Genomic DNA, 18,618 nt, shown 5'->3' on the forward strand with positions numbered 1-18,618 from the left:
CGTATAGCGAAGGAAGTTTGGTGATATTTTACGTAAACGTCCCAAAGATGCTAATATGTCTAATATAAAACGGAAATGCACAAATTAAAAATACGCTATGACACCATGAGTTCCCTTCTATGGTTCCCTTTACTACACTGACAGCCATGTTTGTTTAGGACGTCACCATGGTAACATATCGCGCCTCTAAAGCTCAGCATCCAATGAGATTTACTTAAACCACAAAATGTAGACTACTGTCAGTAAGGTCAGTAAGATTTTTTTGAAGAAACTAGTAGTTTTATTCAGCAAGGATGCTTTTAATTGATCGAAAGTGGGCCTAACAGAAATGAATAATGTTACAAAAGATTTATATTTAATATAAATGCTGTTCTTTTGAACTTTATATTAATCAAAGAAAAGTAATGTATTACGGTTTCCACAAAAACATCAAGCAGCACAAGTGTAGTCAACAATGATAATAATAAGACATTTTTCTTCAGCAGAAAATCAGCATATTAAAATGATTTCTTGATACACATTTGAAGACTTCAGATGCAAAAGCTTCTAAGTGCCATCAAAACATTTCTTATAAAAAGAGCATTTTTATCAAGCTTGTATGTTTAGGTTCAGTAATTTCACTTTAATGGCAATTAATAGGTCCTTTTCATTGCCATTAAAGTGAAATAACTGAAAATATACATACAAGCTTGATAAAAATGATCATTTTAGAAGAAAATTTCAGATGGCACATAGAGGCTTTTGCATCTGAAGTCTTCATATATATAAGCATAACATTATGACCACCTTCCTAATATTGTGTTGGTCCCCCTTTTGCTGCCAAAACAGCCCTGACCCGTCATGGCATCGGACTTGTTTGTTCAGCACATCCCACAGATGCTCAATTGGATTGAGATCTGGGGAACTTGGAGGTCATCAACACCTCAAACTCATTGTCGTGCTCCTCAAACCATTCCTGAACCATTTTTGCTTTGTGGCAGGTCGCATTATTACTGCTGAAAGAAGCCACAGCCACCAGGTTATACCGTTTCCATGAAAGGGTGTACATGGTCTGCAACAATGCTTAGGTAGGTGGTTCATCAGACCAGGCCACCTTTTTCCATTGCTCCGTGGTCCGGTTTTGATGTTCACTGTAGGTGCTTTCGGCGGTGGACAGGGGTCAGCATGGGTACCCTGACTGGTCTGCAGCTAATTGTGATGCACTGTGTGTTCTGACACCTTTCTATCAGAACCAGCATTAACTTTTGAGCAATTTGAGTTATAGTAGCCCATCTGTTGGATCAGACCACACAGGCCAGCCTTCGCTCCCCACGTGCATTAGTGAGTATTGGCCGCCCGTGACCGGTCTCCAGTTCACCACTGTTCCTCCTTGGGCCACTTTTGATAGATACTGACCACTTGGAGGCCAAGTCAACACCTCAAACTCGTTGTTGCACCACACAAGAGCTGTCGTTTTGGAGATGCTCTGACCCAGTCGTCTAGCCATCACAATTTGGCCCTTGTCAAACTCACTCAAATCCTTACGCTTGCCCATTTTTCCTGCTTCTAACACATCAACTTTGAAGACAAAATGTTCACTTGGCTTGCTGCCTAATATATCCCACCCACTAACAGGTGCCATGATGAAGAAATAATCAGTGTTATTCACTTCACCTGTCAGTGGTCATAATGTTATGCCTGATTGTATAAATATATATATATATATATATATATATATATATATATATATATATATATATATATATATATATATATATATATATATATATATATATATTAGATGTGCTTAATCACGATTAATCGATTTGACAGCACTAGTTTTAAATATATAATTTATACAATTAAGTAACCTAAAAGCTAAAGTCAGATGATATGTACCTGGCCATATATAAATGACGTAACATGCTAACCAATCCAAAAATAACATGCACACAGTGCACACCTATGCATACCTGTAGATCAGGTATGCATTGGCAGTTTTGAAGGGTGTGCTAAAAGCTGCCAGGCAGGATGATTTTCAAATCCCCATCATCATACTGTAAATCAAAGAGAAAGTGTTCAAGTGCCACTAGACTCACCTGTGGCCTGTGAAGCTTACTTGAGTTCATAGATTTCTTTATCTAACCTTTGTTTGTTGCTTCACACCCTGCAAGACAAAATTAGATTGCTCCTGTTCGCTTACCACGTAGATTGGCAGTGTTCTGATTTGTCCCATGATGCAACACAATCACTAGCAATAAATCAATATGCAACATTTAACACCAAAACAACCACCAAACAAATATTTAATAAGTAGTAATATTTTAATAACATTTTTTTTAATTATTGTTTTACAGTACACTCTTAAAAATAAATGTTCTTTATTGGCATGCCAATACCTTTTCGATGCACAAAAGGTTCTGTATACTGGAACAAAGTTCTTAAGTTTATAAAATGTTATTCACACTTAGAAAAAAATGGTTCTTTTAAGAACTGTTCACTGAAAGGTTCTTTTGGGAACCAAAAATGGTTCTTCTGTGACATTTTGGAACCTTTATTTTAAAGAGTGTTGTGATGTATAATTGTAGTTAACTCATTTATTTCCAATTAAATCCTGAAATACAAAAACAAAACAAAGACAGATTGCTTTCCATGGAAGTCACATAGAGCCCATACATATCCACATAAACATGCAGTAAAAACTTTTTTTTTTTTTGCAGTGGGAATTCAATCTGAAAACACTGAATGAAAATCAAGCCTATTAAAGACTAATTTTTATTTCCATATACCCCTAAATGATAAGATAGTGGTGTGATTATGAAACAAATCTAGGTGGAGGGTCAGATTATGAATGCAACACCTAGTCTTAGTAAATTTCATTATTTGAAGAACATTTTCAAGAGTGGAACTGCTGGACACGAATGGAGTTCTAAACAAATGAATCAAAACCATATGCTGCCACTGACGATTGGTATCCTTCTGAAAATCACTAAAACGCAGACTTGTTTCGGAATAAAAATGCAGTCGTTTAAAATGGGTGGAAACAAATGACATTTTTCAGAGCATCGTTAACTGAGAACAGAGACTCGAAAGACCGGTGTTGTTGTGGGTGTTGTCGAATTCTCGATACTCTTGTAATAGGCGGGTTCCCTACACAGCGTCAGTGGATTGTTTTAGGACACGGGCTTTACTCAACCCAGTCAGGCTCTGGGTGACTTTGGGACGTGAAACATCTTGTCAAACTGGGATATATACTCCAACTGGAAGAAGGAAAGATAAAGCAAAATAAATAAATAACAATAAACAATGGAAGTCAATGGAATTGCCAGCAGATTCGGTAAGTTTTGCAATGATGTCATGTTTATTCCGCGTGGGATATGTGTCAGTTCATAACACTAGTGATTTAATTTGCTTCTTTGGAGTTTTTAATGTGTTTAAACATTTTGTTTTTCATTCAAAGTTTTTTTTTTTTCCGCATGGTGTTATGCTGCATTTGCCTTCATTTTTAGTGGTATCACTTTCATAGAAGATTTTGCTATCCTGTGCTTCCTTCATCTCTGAACTTTGTAGCCTGTGCAGTCAGTTTAAGACGAGTTTGAGTTCGCAATAAAACCATATCAATGCAACTTAAAAATAAATCTATTCGAGTTCATGATGCTTATAACTTTTTCGTGGAACCTCCCTTTCACAACCCACATTCAGTCTGCGATGTCTATAATGTCACGCGAGGATTCAACCACAAGAAGGCGCCCTATTCCTAATTACGTTTGAACTAGTGATTCATCAGCGACTCTCCAACCGGTTCACTAAAAGATTCGTTAGATATTATTAAAATTAATGGAAAGATGAAGCCTATCAGTATGTCACAATATCACCCTGTTTGGACTCTGTTTTGCACCTTTTCCTGCCAGTCTGTCATCACAGTTATGCATTTGGATTCACACGCTTACATCCAGTCAATATCAGTTACTTTGGATATACTGTATATCAGGTAGGCTACACGGCAAAAATCTCTCAACTAAGAATGAGTTGGTACATTAATATTGAAGGTTAAAGGGTTAGTTCACCCAAAAATTAAAATTCTGTCATTTATTACTTACCCTCATGTCGTTACCACACCCGTAAGACCTTCATTAATCTTCGGAACACAAATTAAGATATTTTAGTTGAAATCCGATAGCTCCGTGAGGCCTCCTTAGGGAGCAATGGACCTCTCTCAAGATCCATAAAGGTACTAAAAACATATTTAAATCGGTTTATGTGAGTACAGTGGTTCAATATTAATATTATAAAGCGACGAGAATATTTTTGGAGCGCCAAAAAAAAAAAAACGACTTATTTAGTGATGGCCGATTTCAAAAGGCTTCAGGAAGCATCGGAGATTAAACGAATCAGTGTATCGAATCAGCTGTTCGGAGCGCCAAAGTCATGTGATTTCAGCCGTTGGCAGTTTGACACGAGATCTGATTCATGATTCGATACACTGATTCATTTGTGATCCGAATCTTCCTGAAGCATTGTTTTGAAATCGGCCATCACTAAATAAGTGGTTATTTTGGGGTTTTTTTGGCGCACCAAAAATATTCTGGTCGCTTTATAATGTTAATATTGAACCACTGTACTCACATGAACCGATTTAAATATGTTTTTAGGGCTGACCAATTTGTCAGCCCAATCAGCATCAACAGCTCATATGTAATTAACATCAAAATAAATTCACAAGAGCAAGTATGTCTGCACATGTTTATTTACATTAATGGCAAAATAACTTAAGAAGAGCACATGTAGCTTCTTTAAGTCTGTCTAAATATTGTTTAGTAGGCTAATTGCAATGTCTTCAGATAGTGTGGCCCAGATCCGGCCCACATCTGGTATATTACACACAGACCAGGTGTGGGCCGACACTATGTCGCTATTGGGGATCCTTTCCTTAGGAAGGTGTGCTAGACACTGATTAATGTAACATAAAAATACTATATATTTTGCTATTGTATTGTGGAGTGATACTTTAATAAGCTTTCATAAACATAAAGGCGAATGTTGGATTAGGAACCACAGTTTCTGCAAATCCCTTCACTCTATTGGGATGTTCTCTTTTATTCTGGATAGCAAGGGCAGTGACTGTAACATCGAGCGTATATTGCAGAATTAAACACGCATTTATGCCGACTTCATCGGGCTCTGAAAATTCTTCAAAAATGACACAAATAATGCCTTCTCATAGTTGCAACTCTTGCGTACTCAGAACGGGGTGTTCAATGCACCACCGTTTCCGTTTAAAAAAAAAAACGTTTTGCAACGTTTTGTCTGTTTTATGTAATAGGCCTTTATTATCTATGGTCTAGCCCAGATGAAGATATCCAGTATGTCACGCCCGGTATCGTTTTGAATCTTGACTCGTTCATTGAAGGGGCGGATTCGTTCAGTAGGTTCAGCCGATTGACTGCTCCTTTACACCCCGCACTGGATTGCTATTGGTTCGCGCTATGGTCAGCATTCCTGCTCTTTAAAAATGGAGTAAGTTCAACTAAGTTTACGAGTCAAACATAGAAGTGAACAAGACTGATTCGTTGGAAACCACCATTTTTCCACAAGCGAAACGCTAGAGAGAAGGCAACAGGCAAAATCAGGTTACACGCAAACCTGTATTATGATAGTTTTTTTTTTAATTTTTTTTTTTTTTTATTAGTTTTGTTTTTTACGTGTTAAAGTGGCCCCAATAGACGTATATTTGAACAGCTGGAATATGTTTCTCTTGTTTTTTGGGTATTATATATTTAAATGCCTCAGTTCATACCACAACATGTCAGTGCGAAATCCAGAGAAACACATAGAGCAAGTGAACTAAAACAATAGGATGATTTCTGCAGGTTTAGTACCCGCCCATAGAAAGAGACTTGCAAACGTCATGGTTTTCTCCCGTCATGTCATTTTTCTACACAAAGTAAGTCGATTACAGGATCCCGTTTAGGATTTCAACAATGTCTTGTGCGCGTAAGCCGCGCAAAAGGACGAAATCGCAGGAGTTGATTTATCAAGAGCAGTGCAAGAACGTGGCACACGAAAATGGGAAACGCATAGGTGGGTGTCGCATTTGTGTCTGGCGGTTGTGCATTAAATATCCCTCCGTGGACTAAAACTGGGCTGTTAACTTTCTACGGCTGTAGTTCCAGAAAGTAGAGTTTCCTACAAAATGGCATAGTTATAGTTTTTTTTTTTGTCACAACTTACTGTAAAACAATAACAATGGGAACTCATTTAAACAGTGTAAAAAGTTTGTAAGTGGCTGTGCAAGGTTAATAAAATAGCATTAACCGCTCATACAGCAATTGCAATAGTATTATGGAACACTGTTTAATAGATAAATAATGTATGTCAACCAATCTCTACAACATTGCACAAGTCAGTGGGTGTTGTGGCAAATCAGACTTCTTGTTTGCAGAAAGAAGCTGCACTCTAAATATGAAGGATTTAAACATTAAAAGCATTTCAAATATACACCATGATGTTTACTATGGATTCAGTGAAGCTGGCTTACAAACATGACTGCATATTTCATAAAATACTGTATGTACTGTATGATCTACTTTTTTATGTTTAGGATCAGGAATGAGTCAAGGAGATTATAACAGTCTGCTTTATGATGTTTTGCGCTATTATTCTAGCCAAATATAGCAGAGAATATGTTTTATTGTGTGTAGGATTACGAAACTTTTCCGAGTAAGAATGAACAGTTTTGGGGGTTGACTTATCACACTTTATTCGTACAACTGTTGGCTACATTCCTTTGATGCAAAATCAAGGTTGGCTGGTCATAAATCCTTATCCACTTTTCTATCTGTCCAGAAAATAGACCATCTCCATCTAGTTAAATGGAAAAAGTCTTGAAGAGTATGAAAACAGCAACAAAACATCATTAACATGCAGTGGCCTAAAACTGAATGCATTTGCATACTTCTGCTGCGAAGTTTACATACATTTTAATAATCATAATGTAGAGTGTTCATGTAAATTTTATTAAATTGAGGTTGACCTAAAAGAAAATGAAACATGATGGATTTTTAAGAATCAATTTTAAGATTTTAAAGGTGCTAAAGAGGATCTTTTCGTCAACTGAGAAACCAAAGACTGTTACTGAGTTTTTGAAATAAGCGCATGCGTAAGAACAACCCACCCTGCTTTCGTGGGAACGCCTCCCAAAACTCATGCATGAGTATTGGAACACGAGTGTTTACCACCGGCATTCGCTGTATCGTGTTAGTGGATTCATTATGTCGGACTCACCGCAGGTAACTCATAATCTGCAGTTGTTACTCCTGTCTCCGGACAAAAACATTGCATGCGGCGCCTGTGGAGTGTGGAAAGTTACTGGAGCGCGCAGCCTCGCTCGTCTCTCACAAGGAACGTCACGGCAGTGATTGACAAGCCAGAGGGCCAATCGTTTGGCTGATGTTTTTAAGGCCCTACCTCGTGCACAGATGATGTATATTAATATTATTCCTTTCAGTGCACCTAATAAATAGTCTTTTATCAGTTAGTAAAGACAGTTTCAATTAATATTGCAAAAATGTATACAACAAAACATCCTCTTTAGCACATTTAAGCATTCTACTCTGTCAAAAAGGATGTGTTAATAACACAATTTAGGTGTTATGTCTATTTTAACACATTTTGTGTTATTTTGTGTTGATTTTGTCTAAATATGTATTAACTTAATAATTAAATTCTGGGTAACACTTTATTTTGATGGTCTCCTTTAGACATTCTGTTTAACTTTGCACCTACATGTCAACTAACTGCCATTAGAGTATTAGTAGACTGTCTGCTTAATATCTGCTAACACTTTATTTTGATGATCCCCCAAGAGACGAGTCAATTTATTTTACTAACCCTAACCCAATTAATCTACTAATCCTAATCCTTCCCCTAAAAGTCTACTAATACTCAACCAATAATCTAATGAGAGTTAGTTGACATGTAGGGGCAATGTTATTTATAGTCAACAGAATATATAAAGGGGACCATCAAGTGTAACCAAATTCTGTATTAAATTAATTAATTACATTAAACTCATCATTAAATTATGTATTAACATGTTAATAACTGCCATATAAACATTTGAATCTGAGTATTGACAGTAAATATGTGTGGTGCATGTGCAGTACTTTTATCCAGAGAAGTCTAGATATTGGAAGAGCAGTGGGCATAAAATGGCTAAATATTACACAAGGTAGGATTTTGGGGAACAAAGTGGAGCTGTTATCCTCCAAAACGCATCATAAAAATGGTTTATGTAACTTGTTCAATATATATTCCAAGTCTAAGTAAATAACTAAGAAGTTATTTATTGAAATTTTTGCCTTGCTTGACACCTATGGTCACCATTCACTTTAATGTACAGGAAAGAGCTGGGATAATTTTTAAGTAAATCATTCAGGTTTCGATTCAAGCTACGCACATGCTGAGTTGCGTGACTTCTTTAGTCAGCTGTCTGATATGACTCATAAACTTCTCGCTGTAATGGTTTAGAAAATACTGCACTTCTACAGAAATACATGAGGTTCATATATAATTTGCAGCCATACTGAATTGATACAGTTGGATGAAAATCTGTTTATGTGTTTAACAAAGGGTCAGAGATGCGGTAACTACACCATCTGGTGCTGCATCTGCATCTTCATTGATGGCCATTCAAAAATTAACTGTGTATTATGACTAAACATTTTTGTAAGAAATGTATATTGCTAAAATATATCACTGTTAGTCATGTAAAAAAGAAAGGACATCCTTTAGAATGTTATAATTTTATGTATCAGAGCATAATAAAACTCATCTGGTCATTAGCAGGTCTTAAAATGAGGTAAATACAACCTCAGATGAATGACAACACATGACATATTACATAGTGTCATTATTTATTTAACAAAAATAAAGCCAAAATGGAAAAGCCATGGGAGTCAAACTAAGTACACCCTATGATTCAGTTGCTTGCAGAGCCACTTTTAGCAGCAAAAAGTTGAAGGAATCGTTTTCTTTTGATAGTGATCAGTCTCTTGCATCATTCTGGAGGAATTTTGGCCTACTCTTCCTTACAATGTTGCTTCAGTTCATTGAGGTTTGTGGGCATTTGTTTATTCAGAGCTCTCTTAAAGGTGCCCTAGAACTTTTTTTTAAAAGATGTAATATAAGTCTAAGGAATGTGAATGTGTCTGTGAAGTTTCAGCTCAAAATACCCCATAGATTTTTTTAAATAAATTTTTTAACTGCCTATTTTGGGGCATAATTAGAAATGAGCCGATTCAGGGTGTGTGGCCCTTTAATTCTCGTGCTCCAGGCCCCAAGAGCTCGCGCTTGCCTTAAACAACATAAAAAAAGTTCAAACAGCTAATATAACCCTCAAAATGGACCTTTACAAAGTGTTCGTCATGCATGCTGCATGCATACATCGGATTATGTGAGTATAGTGTTTATTTTGATGTTTACATTTGATTCTGAATGAGTATGAGGCTATGCTCCGTGGCTAACGGCTAATGCTACACTGTTGGAGAGATTTATAAAGAATGAAGTTGTGTTTATGCATTATACAGACTGCAAGTGTTTAAAAATGAAAATAGCGACGGCTCTTGTCTCCGTGAATACAGTAAGAAACGATGGTAACATTAACCACATTTAACAGTACATTAGCAACATGCTAACGAAACATTTAGAAAGACAATTTACAAATATCACTAAAAATATCATGTTGTCATGAATTATGTTAGTTATTATTGCTCCATCTGCCATTTTTTGCTATTGTCCTAGCTTGCTTACCTAGTCTGATGATTCCGCTGTGCACAGATCCAGACGTTAATACTGGCTGCCCTTGTGTAATGCCTGTAATGGGCTGGCATATGCAAATATTAGGGCGTACATATTAATGATCCCGACTGTTACGTAACAGTCGGTGTTATGTTGAGATTCGCCTGTTCTTCTGAGGTCTTTTAAACAAATGAGATTTATATAAGAAGAAGGAAACGATGGAGTTTGAGACTCACTGTATGTGTTTTCCATGTACTGAACTCTTGTTATTTAACTATGCCAAGATAAATTAAATTTTTGAATCTAGGGCACCTTTAAGGTCCCATCACAGCAGTTAAATCGGGTTGAGGTAAGGACTTTGGCAGGGCCATTGCAAATTCTTGTTTCTTTACTTTTTCAGCCATTCTTATATAGATTTACTGGTGTTCTTGGGATCATTGTCCTGTTGTATGACCCAATATCAGTCAAGATTTAGCTGTCAGACAGATTGCCTCACATTTGACTCTAGAACACTTTGGTATACAGAAGAGTTAATGGTCGACTCAGTCATCACCCCTTCATCAGTGTGCTTGACCATTGGTATGAGGTGTTTGTGAAATCCATTTGGCGTTATGGCCAAGCATCTCCACTTTGGTCTTATCTGTCCAAAGGACATTGGTTTGTTCAGATGCAACTTTGCCTAAGCTGTGCTGCCATGTTCTTTTTAGAGAGAAAAAGCTTTCTCCTGACAACCTTTCCAAACATGCCATACTTGTCCAGTCTTTTTCTAATTGTACTGCCATGAACTTTAACATTTAACATGTTAACGGAGGCCTGTAGAGTGTTAGGTGTAGTTATTGGGTTTTTTGCAGCATTGCACGGTCTGACCTTGGGGTGAATTTGCTGGGACGTCTTCTTCTGGGAAGATTGGCAACTGTCATCATGAATGTTTTCCATTTGTGAATACTCTTCCTTACGGTAGAATGATGAACTTCAAATTGATTGAAAATGGCCATATAAGCTTTCTCAGATTGATGGCAGCAAAAAATTGCTTCTCTAAGATTATTGCTGATGTCTTTCCTCCTTGGCATTATGTTAACACACACCTGAAGACTCCAGACCAGCAAACTGCAAGACCTTCTGCTTTTATAGAGGTGCTCACATTTGCTGATAATTTATTAATCAAAGGCATTTGATTAGTGTTACGGGTGGCTGGTAGAGAGATGAGGCAGATACGGATTTCCACGATAATAGAGACTTTACTTCAAACAATGGCAATGAACAACAGACAGACACCTTAACAAAACAGAGAACGGACGAGGAGTGAAGGGAGTGAGTGCAATATATGGGGAGTGCTGACAATAGAGTCCAGGTGCAGGTGATGAGTGCCGATGAGGAGCTGACGAGGGAAGTGAGTGCAGGTGTGGAGAACAGGAGGATTCTGGGAAATGGAGTCCAGGGAAACAAGGGATCTGTAACAGTACCTCCCCCTCCCGGTAGGCGCGTCCTCGCGCAGTAGATGTAACAACCGGGAGGGGGGCGGGCGCCCTGGAGACCTCAAACCGGAGCAGGGGAAGGAGTAAACTGGAGTGGAGGTCTCCAGGGCAGGTCCAAAAACCATGGCGGGTCAGGAGCCGTGGGCAGCCATGGGGGGTCAGGAGCCGTGGGCAGCCATGGCGGGTCAGGGGTTGAAGGCAGCCATGGCGGGTCAGGAGCCGTGGGCAGCCATGGCGGGTCAGGAGCCGAAGGCAGCCATGGCGGGTCAGGTGCAGCGGGCAGCCATGGCGGGTCAGGTGCAGCGGGCAGACATGCAGCGGGCATACATGGCGGGTCAGGTGCAGCGGGCAGCCATGGCGGGTCAGGTGCAGCGGGCAGCCATGGCGGGTCAGAAGCCTTCGAGGCGTTGAGCCCAGGCGTCGCTGAAGGACTGGCGGGTGATGGCGGAACCGAAGGCTCCGCCGACCGAAGCGCAGCCGGGGCTCCAGAAGGCCGCAGTGAAAGCAGAAGGACAGCCAACAAAACGAACACCGGGGGGAGTGAGGAGGCCAACTAAATCCGAGGGACGGAGTGACGGAGCGGAGACGGAGGAGTGAAGTCCAGAGGGGAGGGCAGGCTGATGAATGACCAAGGTGTGAGTGGAGGCAGGATGGAGACTGGTGAAGCTGGAGGACTGATGGGCAACGGTGGAGCAGAGGGAGGTTGGAGCCGGGGTGAAGGTAATCGCCCAGAGGTCCGAGGTGGAGATCTGGGCGAGGGGGCTTGAGGTGAAGGTTCAGTGAAGACAGACATGGGAGGCGGGAGAGGGAGGCAGGGAGGGAAAACAGTCTTTGGGCTGGAGGGTTCAAAAACACAGTTCATAGGAGCAGTAGGTTCGGCGGCGGCGGCGGCTGGCTCGGCGGCGGCGGCTGGAGCGGCTGGCTCGGCGGCGGCGGCTGGAGCGGCAGGCTCGGCGGCGGCGGCTGGAGCGGCAGGCTCGGCGGCGGCGGCTGGAGCGGAAGGCTCGGCGGCGGCGGATTGAGCCGAAGGCTCGGCGGCGGCGGCTGGAGCGGCAGGCTCGGCGGCGGCGGCTGGAGCGGCTGGCTCGGCGGCGGCGGCTGGAGCGGCAGGCTCGGCGGCGGCGGCTGGAGCGGCTGGCTCGGCGGCGGCGGCTGGAGCTGAGGGCTCGGCGGCGGCGGCTGGAGCTGAGGGCTCGTAGGCGGCGGAGACTGGAGAACTTTGCTCGGCGGCGGAGACTGGAGAACTTGGCTCGGCGGCGGAGACTGGAGAACTTGGCTCGGAGGCGGAGACTGGAGAACTTTGCTCGGCGGCGGAGACTGGAGAACTTGGCTCGGCGGAGACTGGAGAACTTGGCTCGGAGGAGACTGGAGAACTTGGCTCGGAGGAGACTGGAGAACTTGGCTCGGAGGAGACTGGAGAACTTGGCTCGGAGGAGACTGGAGAACTTGGCTCGGAGGAGACTGGAGAACTTGGCTCGGAGGAGACTGGAGAACTTGGCTCGGAGGAGACTGGAGAACTTGGCTCGGCGGAGACTGGGGTTGAGGGCCATTTCATCCCCTCAAATACAATTAAAATCCCCACAGGCACTGGAGCTGGCTCTGTGGGGACTGGAGCTGGCTCTGGAGATACTGGAGCGGGCTCTGGAGATACTGGAGCGGGCTCTGGAGATACTGGAGCGGGCTCTGGAGATACTGGAGCGGGCTCTGGAGATACTGGAGCGGGCTCTGGAGATACTGGAGCGGGCTCTGGAGATACTGGAGCGGGCTCTGGAGATACTGGAGCGGGCTCTGGAGATACTGGAGCGGGCTCTGGAGATACTGGAGCGGGCTCTGGAGATACTGGAGCGGGCTCTGGAGATACTGGAGCGGGCTCTGGAGATACTGGAGCGGGCTCTGGAGATACTGGAGCGGGCTCTGGAGATACTGGAGCGGGCTCTGGAGATACTGGAGCGGGCTCTGGAGATACTGGAGCGGGCTCTGGAGATACTGGAGCGGGCTCTGGAGATACTGGAGCGGGCTCTGGAGATACTGGAGCGGGCTCTGGAGATACTGGAGCGGGCTCTGGAGACATTGGGGCCGCTTTCTTCCTCCTCCTCCGCTTACTGGGCCCAGTAGCGGAATATGGGTCCAGCCTGGGGCAGGCAGGGAGTTCGCTGGAGCGGTGTGCGGAGGAAGCCGGAGGTTGACTGACTGGCCCGGCCAACCGTGTTTCTGGATGGACCGGACGACAACACTGATCCTGAACCTCTTTCACTAAGAATTTGGAGCCATTCAACCACAAAATTAAATTGATAGTTTCGCTTAAGGAGAAACAAAAAACAGGTTCATCAAAACGGATAGTGTCGTCATCCAATCCATCCAAAAACAGGGAGATCAACTGAGCGTCGGGCCAGTTAGACAAGCAAGCAAGCTCAACGAACTCCTCCACATACCTCTCCAGCGAACGTCCTACCTGCAGGAGCCCGATAATGCGTTCGCTGGCTGTTAGGGTGAGAGGCGATGGAGGAGCTGGATCCAGGGAGCTGGGGAAAGTCTCCATTCTTTTTTTTTTTCGTGGAAAATCCGGTCGGTTTGGGTCCGTTCTTCTGTTACGGGTGGCTGGTAGAGAGATGAGGCAGATACGGATTTCCACGATAATAGAGACTTTACTTCAAACAATGGCAATGAACAACAGACAGACACCTTAACAAAACAGAGAACGGACGAGGAGTGAAGGGAGTGAGTGCAATATATGGGGAGTGCTGACAATAGAGTCCAGGTGCAGGTGATGAGTGCCGATGAGGAGCTGACGAGGGAAGTGAGTGCAGGTGTGGAGAACAGGAGGATTCTGGGAAATGGAGTCCAGGGAAACAAGGGATCTGTAACAATTAGAAGAGCCTGACTGCTATTTTCCCACTTAATTCTTATGGAAGCATTAAGTTTGTCACCCATGGCTTTTTCCATTTTGGCCTAGTTTTTGTTAAATAAGTAACAACACGGTGTCATGTGTTGTTGTTCATCTGAAGTTGTATTTACCTAATTTTAAGACCTGCCAATGACCAGATGATTTTTTATTATGTCCCGATACATAAAACCATAGAATTCAATAGGGTGTCCTTTCTTTTTCACATGACTGTATTTTTGTTTTGAGGTCCCTTAAAAACTTGTACATCTTTCCCTGTTTAAACTGCCATTGAAATGAATGAGAATGCTAACGTATAGCTTTCTCCAGGTATTACAGATCTTTCTGGCTTTAATTACAGCAGTGGCTCAGTGACTTTGCAAAATCATCCCTGGCCCTGTTTCTAATATGTTTTTGAAGATCACGGTAATGAGAAGTCAGAACAATTTTTGAACTTAGCGATGTCTACATTTTCATGCTAAATACTACTGAAGTGTGATTTGAATGTAGAGAAGAAAAGCCTGATATATTTTCCTAAAAGTTAAATAGCTCACCCTTTTCAAGACTGCAGTAACACTAGTATCAGTTATCAAAATAAAACCATACACACAGAGTTTTCTGAGTAAACACAGGCAACAGTCTCAGCACAGAAACGCTTTCAGCCCCATTTCAAAGTATGCTGAAATCAGCTCAGATTTTTCATCATTTCTCCGCCTTCTACTTGAGTGCAGCCAGAGCCTCATAAACAGCCTCTGTGGCAAGAACTCGTGAAAAAATGTCAGCAATGTTGTGGTTGTACCCACACCCTTGCTGGAAGTAAGCTGAAAAAATTCATAATTCAACTGTGGGGCCAATTAGCGCAGTGATATCTGCAGGACAGCAGCTTTGTGTCTCATTAAGATGTTGCTGGCATTATCTGCAATATTTTATTGTTCCAAATTCAACCACTCCTGTAAAAAGGAAGTGAAAACATTTTATGGAAAGACAATCTTTATTGCAACATTGACATGAATTGACTTCACACACCACCCCCGCACATACACAATTTTTCCACTCTGCAGTGCTATTGTGGTTATCATTATCTAACTTTATAGATGCAATAATCCTTGCATAATTGTTTAAAAAAATCAATCCTGAAACCTGTATGGGTCATACATAGCTGTTTGGAAAGTGAACTCAGTATATTAAGTGAACTGGGTATATATTAAGATGCGGTGTTAGGGGTAACGTATTACAAGTAACTTGAGTAACGTAATCACATTACTTTTTTAATTTACAACAAAATATCCATATATCACTTCTGGCTACTACTGTATGTATATATCTGTATATGTTCACAGTGTTGAAATCTTTCTGAGGGATGCAAATGATTTTATTGTCAGTTGTTACTCTATATCAGCATTGTGGGTTTGTGGTTTTAACAGGACAAAGATAGAAAAACAGGAAAAGAGTTGGCACACCAAAGCTCCAAAAAATAGGCAAAACTTATTTAATAAAAGACTCACACCGGGTTATGTTTAGAGCATGCTGGCTCTTCATCAGACAAGATAAAGATAACCACAATATCATTGAAGTATGGAAAAACTGCTGTGTGGGTGGATGCATGTGGTCATGTCAGTTTTTATCTTTCAGACTATGAGTACTATTTAGGATACTTTAATAAAGAGAATATACTGAATATAAAAAAGCACAATAATATACCTTATGCTGAAGCTGTATTGTTCATATTGTTCAAACTGAAAAGCTAGATAGTTACTGAAAGGAATCAATTCTATGTTTCTTAAAGGAATTTACTATCAAACCTACAGTTACTGCAATGGGTAAACAATAACATACATTACTTTCAATGAAGTAAAAACTGATTTAGACTTTACAATGTATATATATATATATATATATATATATATATATATATATATATATATATATATATATATATATATATATATATATATATATATACAGTTATTTAATCCTATTTTGAAAGAGCGTCCTAGAAAGTAGTCCTGATAACCTTTACCTTACATATAGCTCACCCAGCAGGTTTTGACCTTCAGCAAAACCTTGTAAATTGTGCAAGATCATTTTTCTTTTGTCTGGAGAGAGGTGTGTCCAGGCATTACCATTAATATAGGCTAATCTTTTTAAATAGCTTTGACTTGACTCACCATTGAGCTTAGATACTTGTGTCATGGTTTGACTGTCAGCTTTGAAAACTATGACCTTTGTGAAATCCATTTGCACTGATGCGTGAACTTGAAACTTGCTTGACCTTTAGGTCTGGAGGGAGACCCGGACCTGCAGTTTTTGCTGAAAGGTGGAGACCTACTAAAGGTGAAGTCCCGCTCATGGAAGAAGACCCGCTACTTTCGGCTGAACGAAGATTGTAAGACTGTGTGGCAAAACACCAGCAAGAAATTCAAGAGTGACACCAGCTGTAAGTATAACTGCTGTTCCTTTATTCAATTCAGTGTCTGTTTGAGAGAGATGGGGAAAACCGGTTTTCTTCATATCTTTTTTTTTTTTTTTTTTTTTTACATAATAGAGCTTGGTATACTATGAAAAACATAGCCAAGCTACTAAAACAACTCTTTTTGAAAAGAAAAAAAAATACAACACATGAATCTTCATGTTTACAAAACAATGATTGTCCCGCCCAGTTAAAGGTACAATCTGTGATATTTTTTCCGCTAGAGGTCGCTAGAAGCCTATTCAAAACAAGGCGTAGTTTGATGACGCCAAGTTTTAGAGCGGAAACTTGGGACATGTGGTCTCCATCTCAACGGATAGTGCAAAAGAATAGGGATTGGAGTCTGGAAGAACTCATGTTCATGGATGCGATTATTAATGTTACTGTAGTATAAAGCAGAGCAGGACTGAGTGTTGCGGGAGCTGAACGAGGAGCTGGAGCGATTGATCAACACACGCCTCACGAGCAGCGGGACTTTTATTATGACACAGTCGTCGGCGCCGCTTCCGCTTTTCCGGTCATGAGTTTACGGGAGCTGTCCTTGTCGACAGAACCAGCGGCAGATGGTAAACAGTAATTATGTTCCATAAATTAACACAATCCACCATAAAACATGCAAGAAGTAAATAAGGAACTGCTTGAAGCAAGCTAGTGGTTTGCTGGACGCTAGACTCTACTTCCGCATTTGTCCATGACACTGTTGTCATGTGGTTTCTACGTCAGTAAAGGCGGTAATAAAGGGTAACTGACGTCATTGACAGGCGACTGCACTGCCCCGTGTCACTGTTTAGAATGGGAATTTTCTCATGATTTACAAGTAGTTGAAAACATTAGAGATATTGTTAGTAATCAGCTGGACAAAATATATAACACTAGCCTAGTGGTTTTTGGATATTTTACTGCAAAAATTGTACATATTGTACCTTTAATAAAGAGAAACCCACTGCAACAGACTTTTAAAAATGGTGGTTGAAATAAAATGCTGCATGAACTCAACCAATCAACATGTTCGGCACCCAAGTCCCATCCCCGAAAGTTCCTGAACTTTGAAAAAGTACTACCTCGTGAGCAGGTACTTTTTGATGATGAAATTTTTACCCGCAACTTCATTTTTTTCATCCCTGGTTGAAAAATTAAAATCATGGTTTCCACAAAAATATCAAGCAGCACAGCTATTTTCAACATTGATAATAATAATGTTTCTTGAGCACCAAATCAGCATATTAGAATGATTTCTGAAGGATCATGTGACACTGAAGACTGGAGTAATGATGCTGAAAATTCAACTTTGCATCACACAAATAAATTACATTTTAAAATATATTAAAATACAAAATAGTCCATTTAAATTGTCACAAAAAAAATTGTTTTTACTGTATTTTTGATCAAATAATTCAGCCTTGGTGAGCATAAGATACTTCTTTGAAAGATTTAAAAAAAAAATCTTAATTATTCAAAATTTTTGACAAGTAGACTATGTATATATTACGGAAGAGGATTAGGGCCAAGCAATAATAAAAAAAATAAAACCCTCTCGAGATTAAAGTTGTTAAATTTCGAGAAAAAAGTCTAGATAAAATGTTGAGAATAAACCTGTTAAATTACGAGAAAAAACTTGTTAAATTTCGAGAATAAAGTTTAGATAAAATGTTGAGAATAAACTCGTTAAATTACGAGAAAAACTTGTTAAATTTAGAGAAAAAGGTCGAGATAAAATGTTGAGAATAAACTCATTAAATTATGAGAAAAAACTAATTAAATTACGAGAAAAAAGTCGAGATAAAATGTTGAGAATAAACTCGTTAAATTACGAGAAAAAAATAATTAAATTACGAGAAAAAAGTCGAGATAAAATGTTGAGAATAAACTCGTTAAATTACGAGAAAAAACTCATTGAAATTTCAATTCTTGAAGTTTTTTAACGAGTATTTTTCTCAAAATTTAACAACTTTAATCTCGAGATGGTTTCATTTTTTTTATTTTTGCTTGGCCCTAATCCTCTTCCGTAATATATC

General features: G+C 40.3%; 1 protein-coding gene across 2 annotated transcripts in view; it reads left to right on the forward strand.

The window, feature by feature from the left end:
• The first annotated feature begins 3,180 nt into the window (after window positions 1-3,180).
• Window positions 3,181-18,618, forward strand: part of plcd1a (phospholipase C, delta 1a) — a 36,680-nt gene continuing 21,242 nt past the window's right edge. Inside the window, exons 1-2 of one of the 2 annotated variants that reach the window (XM_067378535.1) lie at window positions 3,181-3,316; window positions 16,412-16,570. In XM_067378535.1, the coding sequence (XP_067234636.1) occupies window positions 3,286-3,316; window positions 16,412-16,570 (190 nt within the window). In that variant the 5' untranslated portion in view covers window positions 3,181-3,285. Of the gene's footprint in view, window positions 3,317-5,852; window positions 6,061-16,411; window positions 16,571-18,618 lie in introns of those variants that run through there. The other variant, XM_067378534.1, reaches the window with a different exon arrangement.

The sequence above is a fragment of the Chanodichthys erythropterus genome, chromosome 23, assembly GCF_024489055.1.
Source record: "Chanodichthys erythropterus isolate Z2021 chromosome 23, ASM2448905v1, whole genome shotgun sequence".
Lineage (NCBI taxonomy): Eukaryota > Metazoa > Chordata > Actinopteri > Cypriniformes > Xenocyprididae > Chanodichthys > Chanodichthys erythropterus.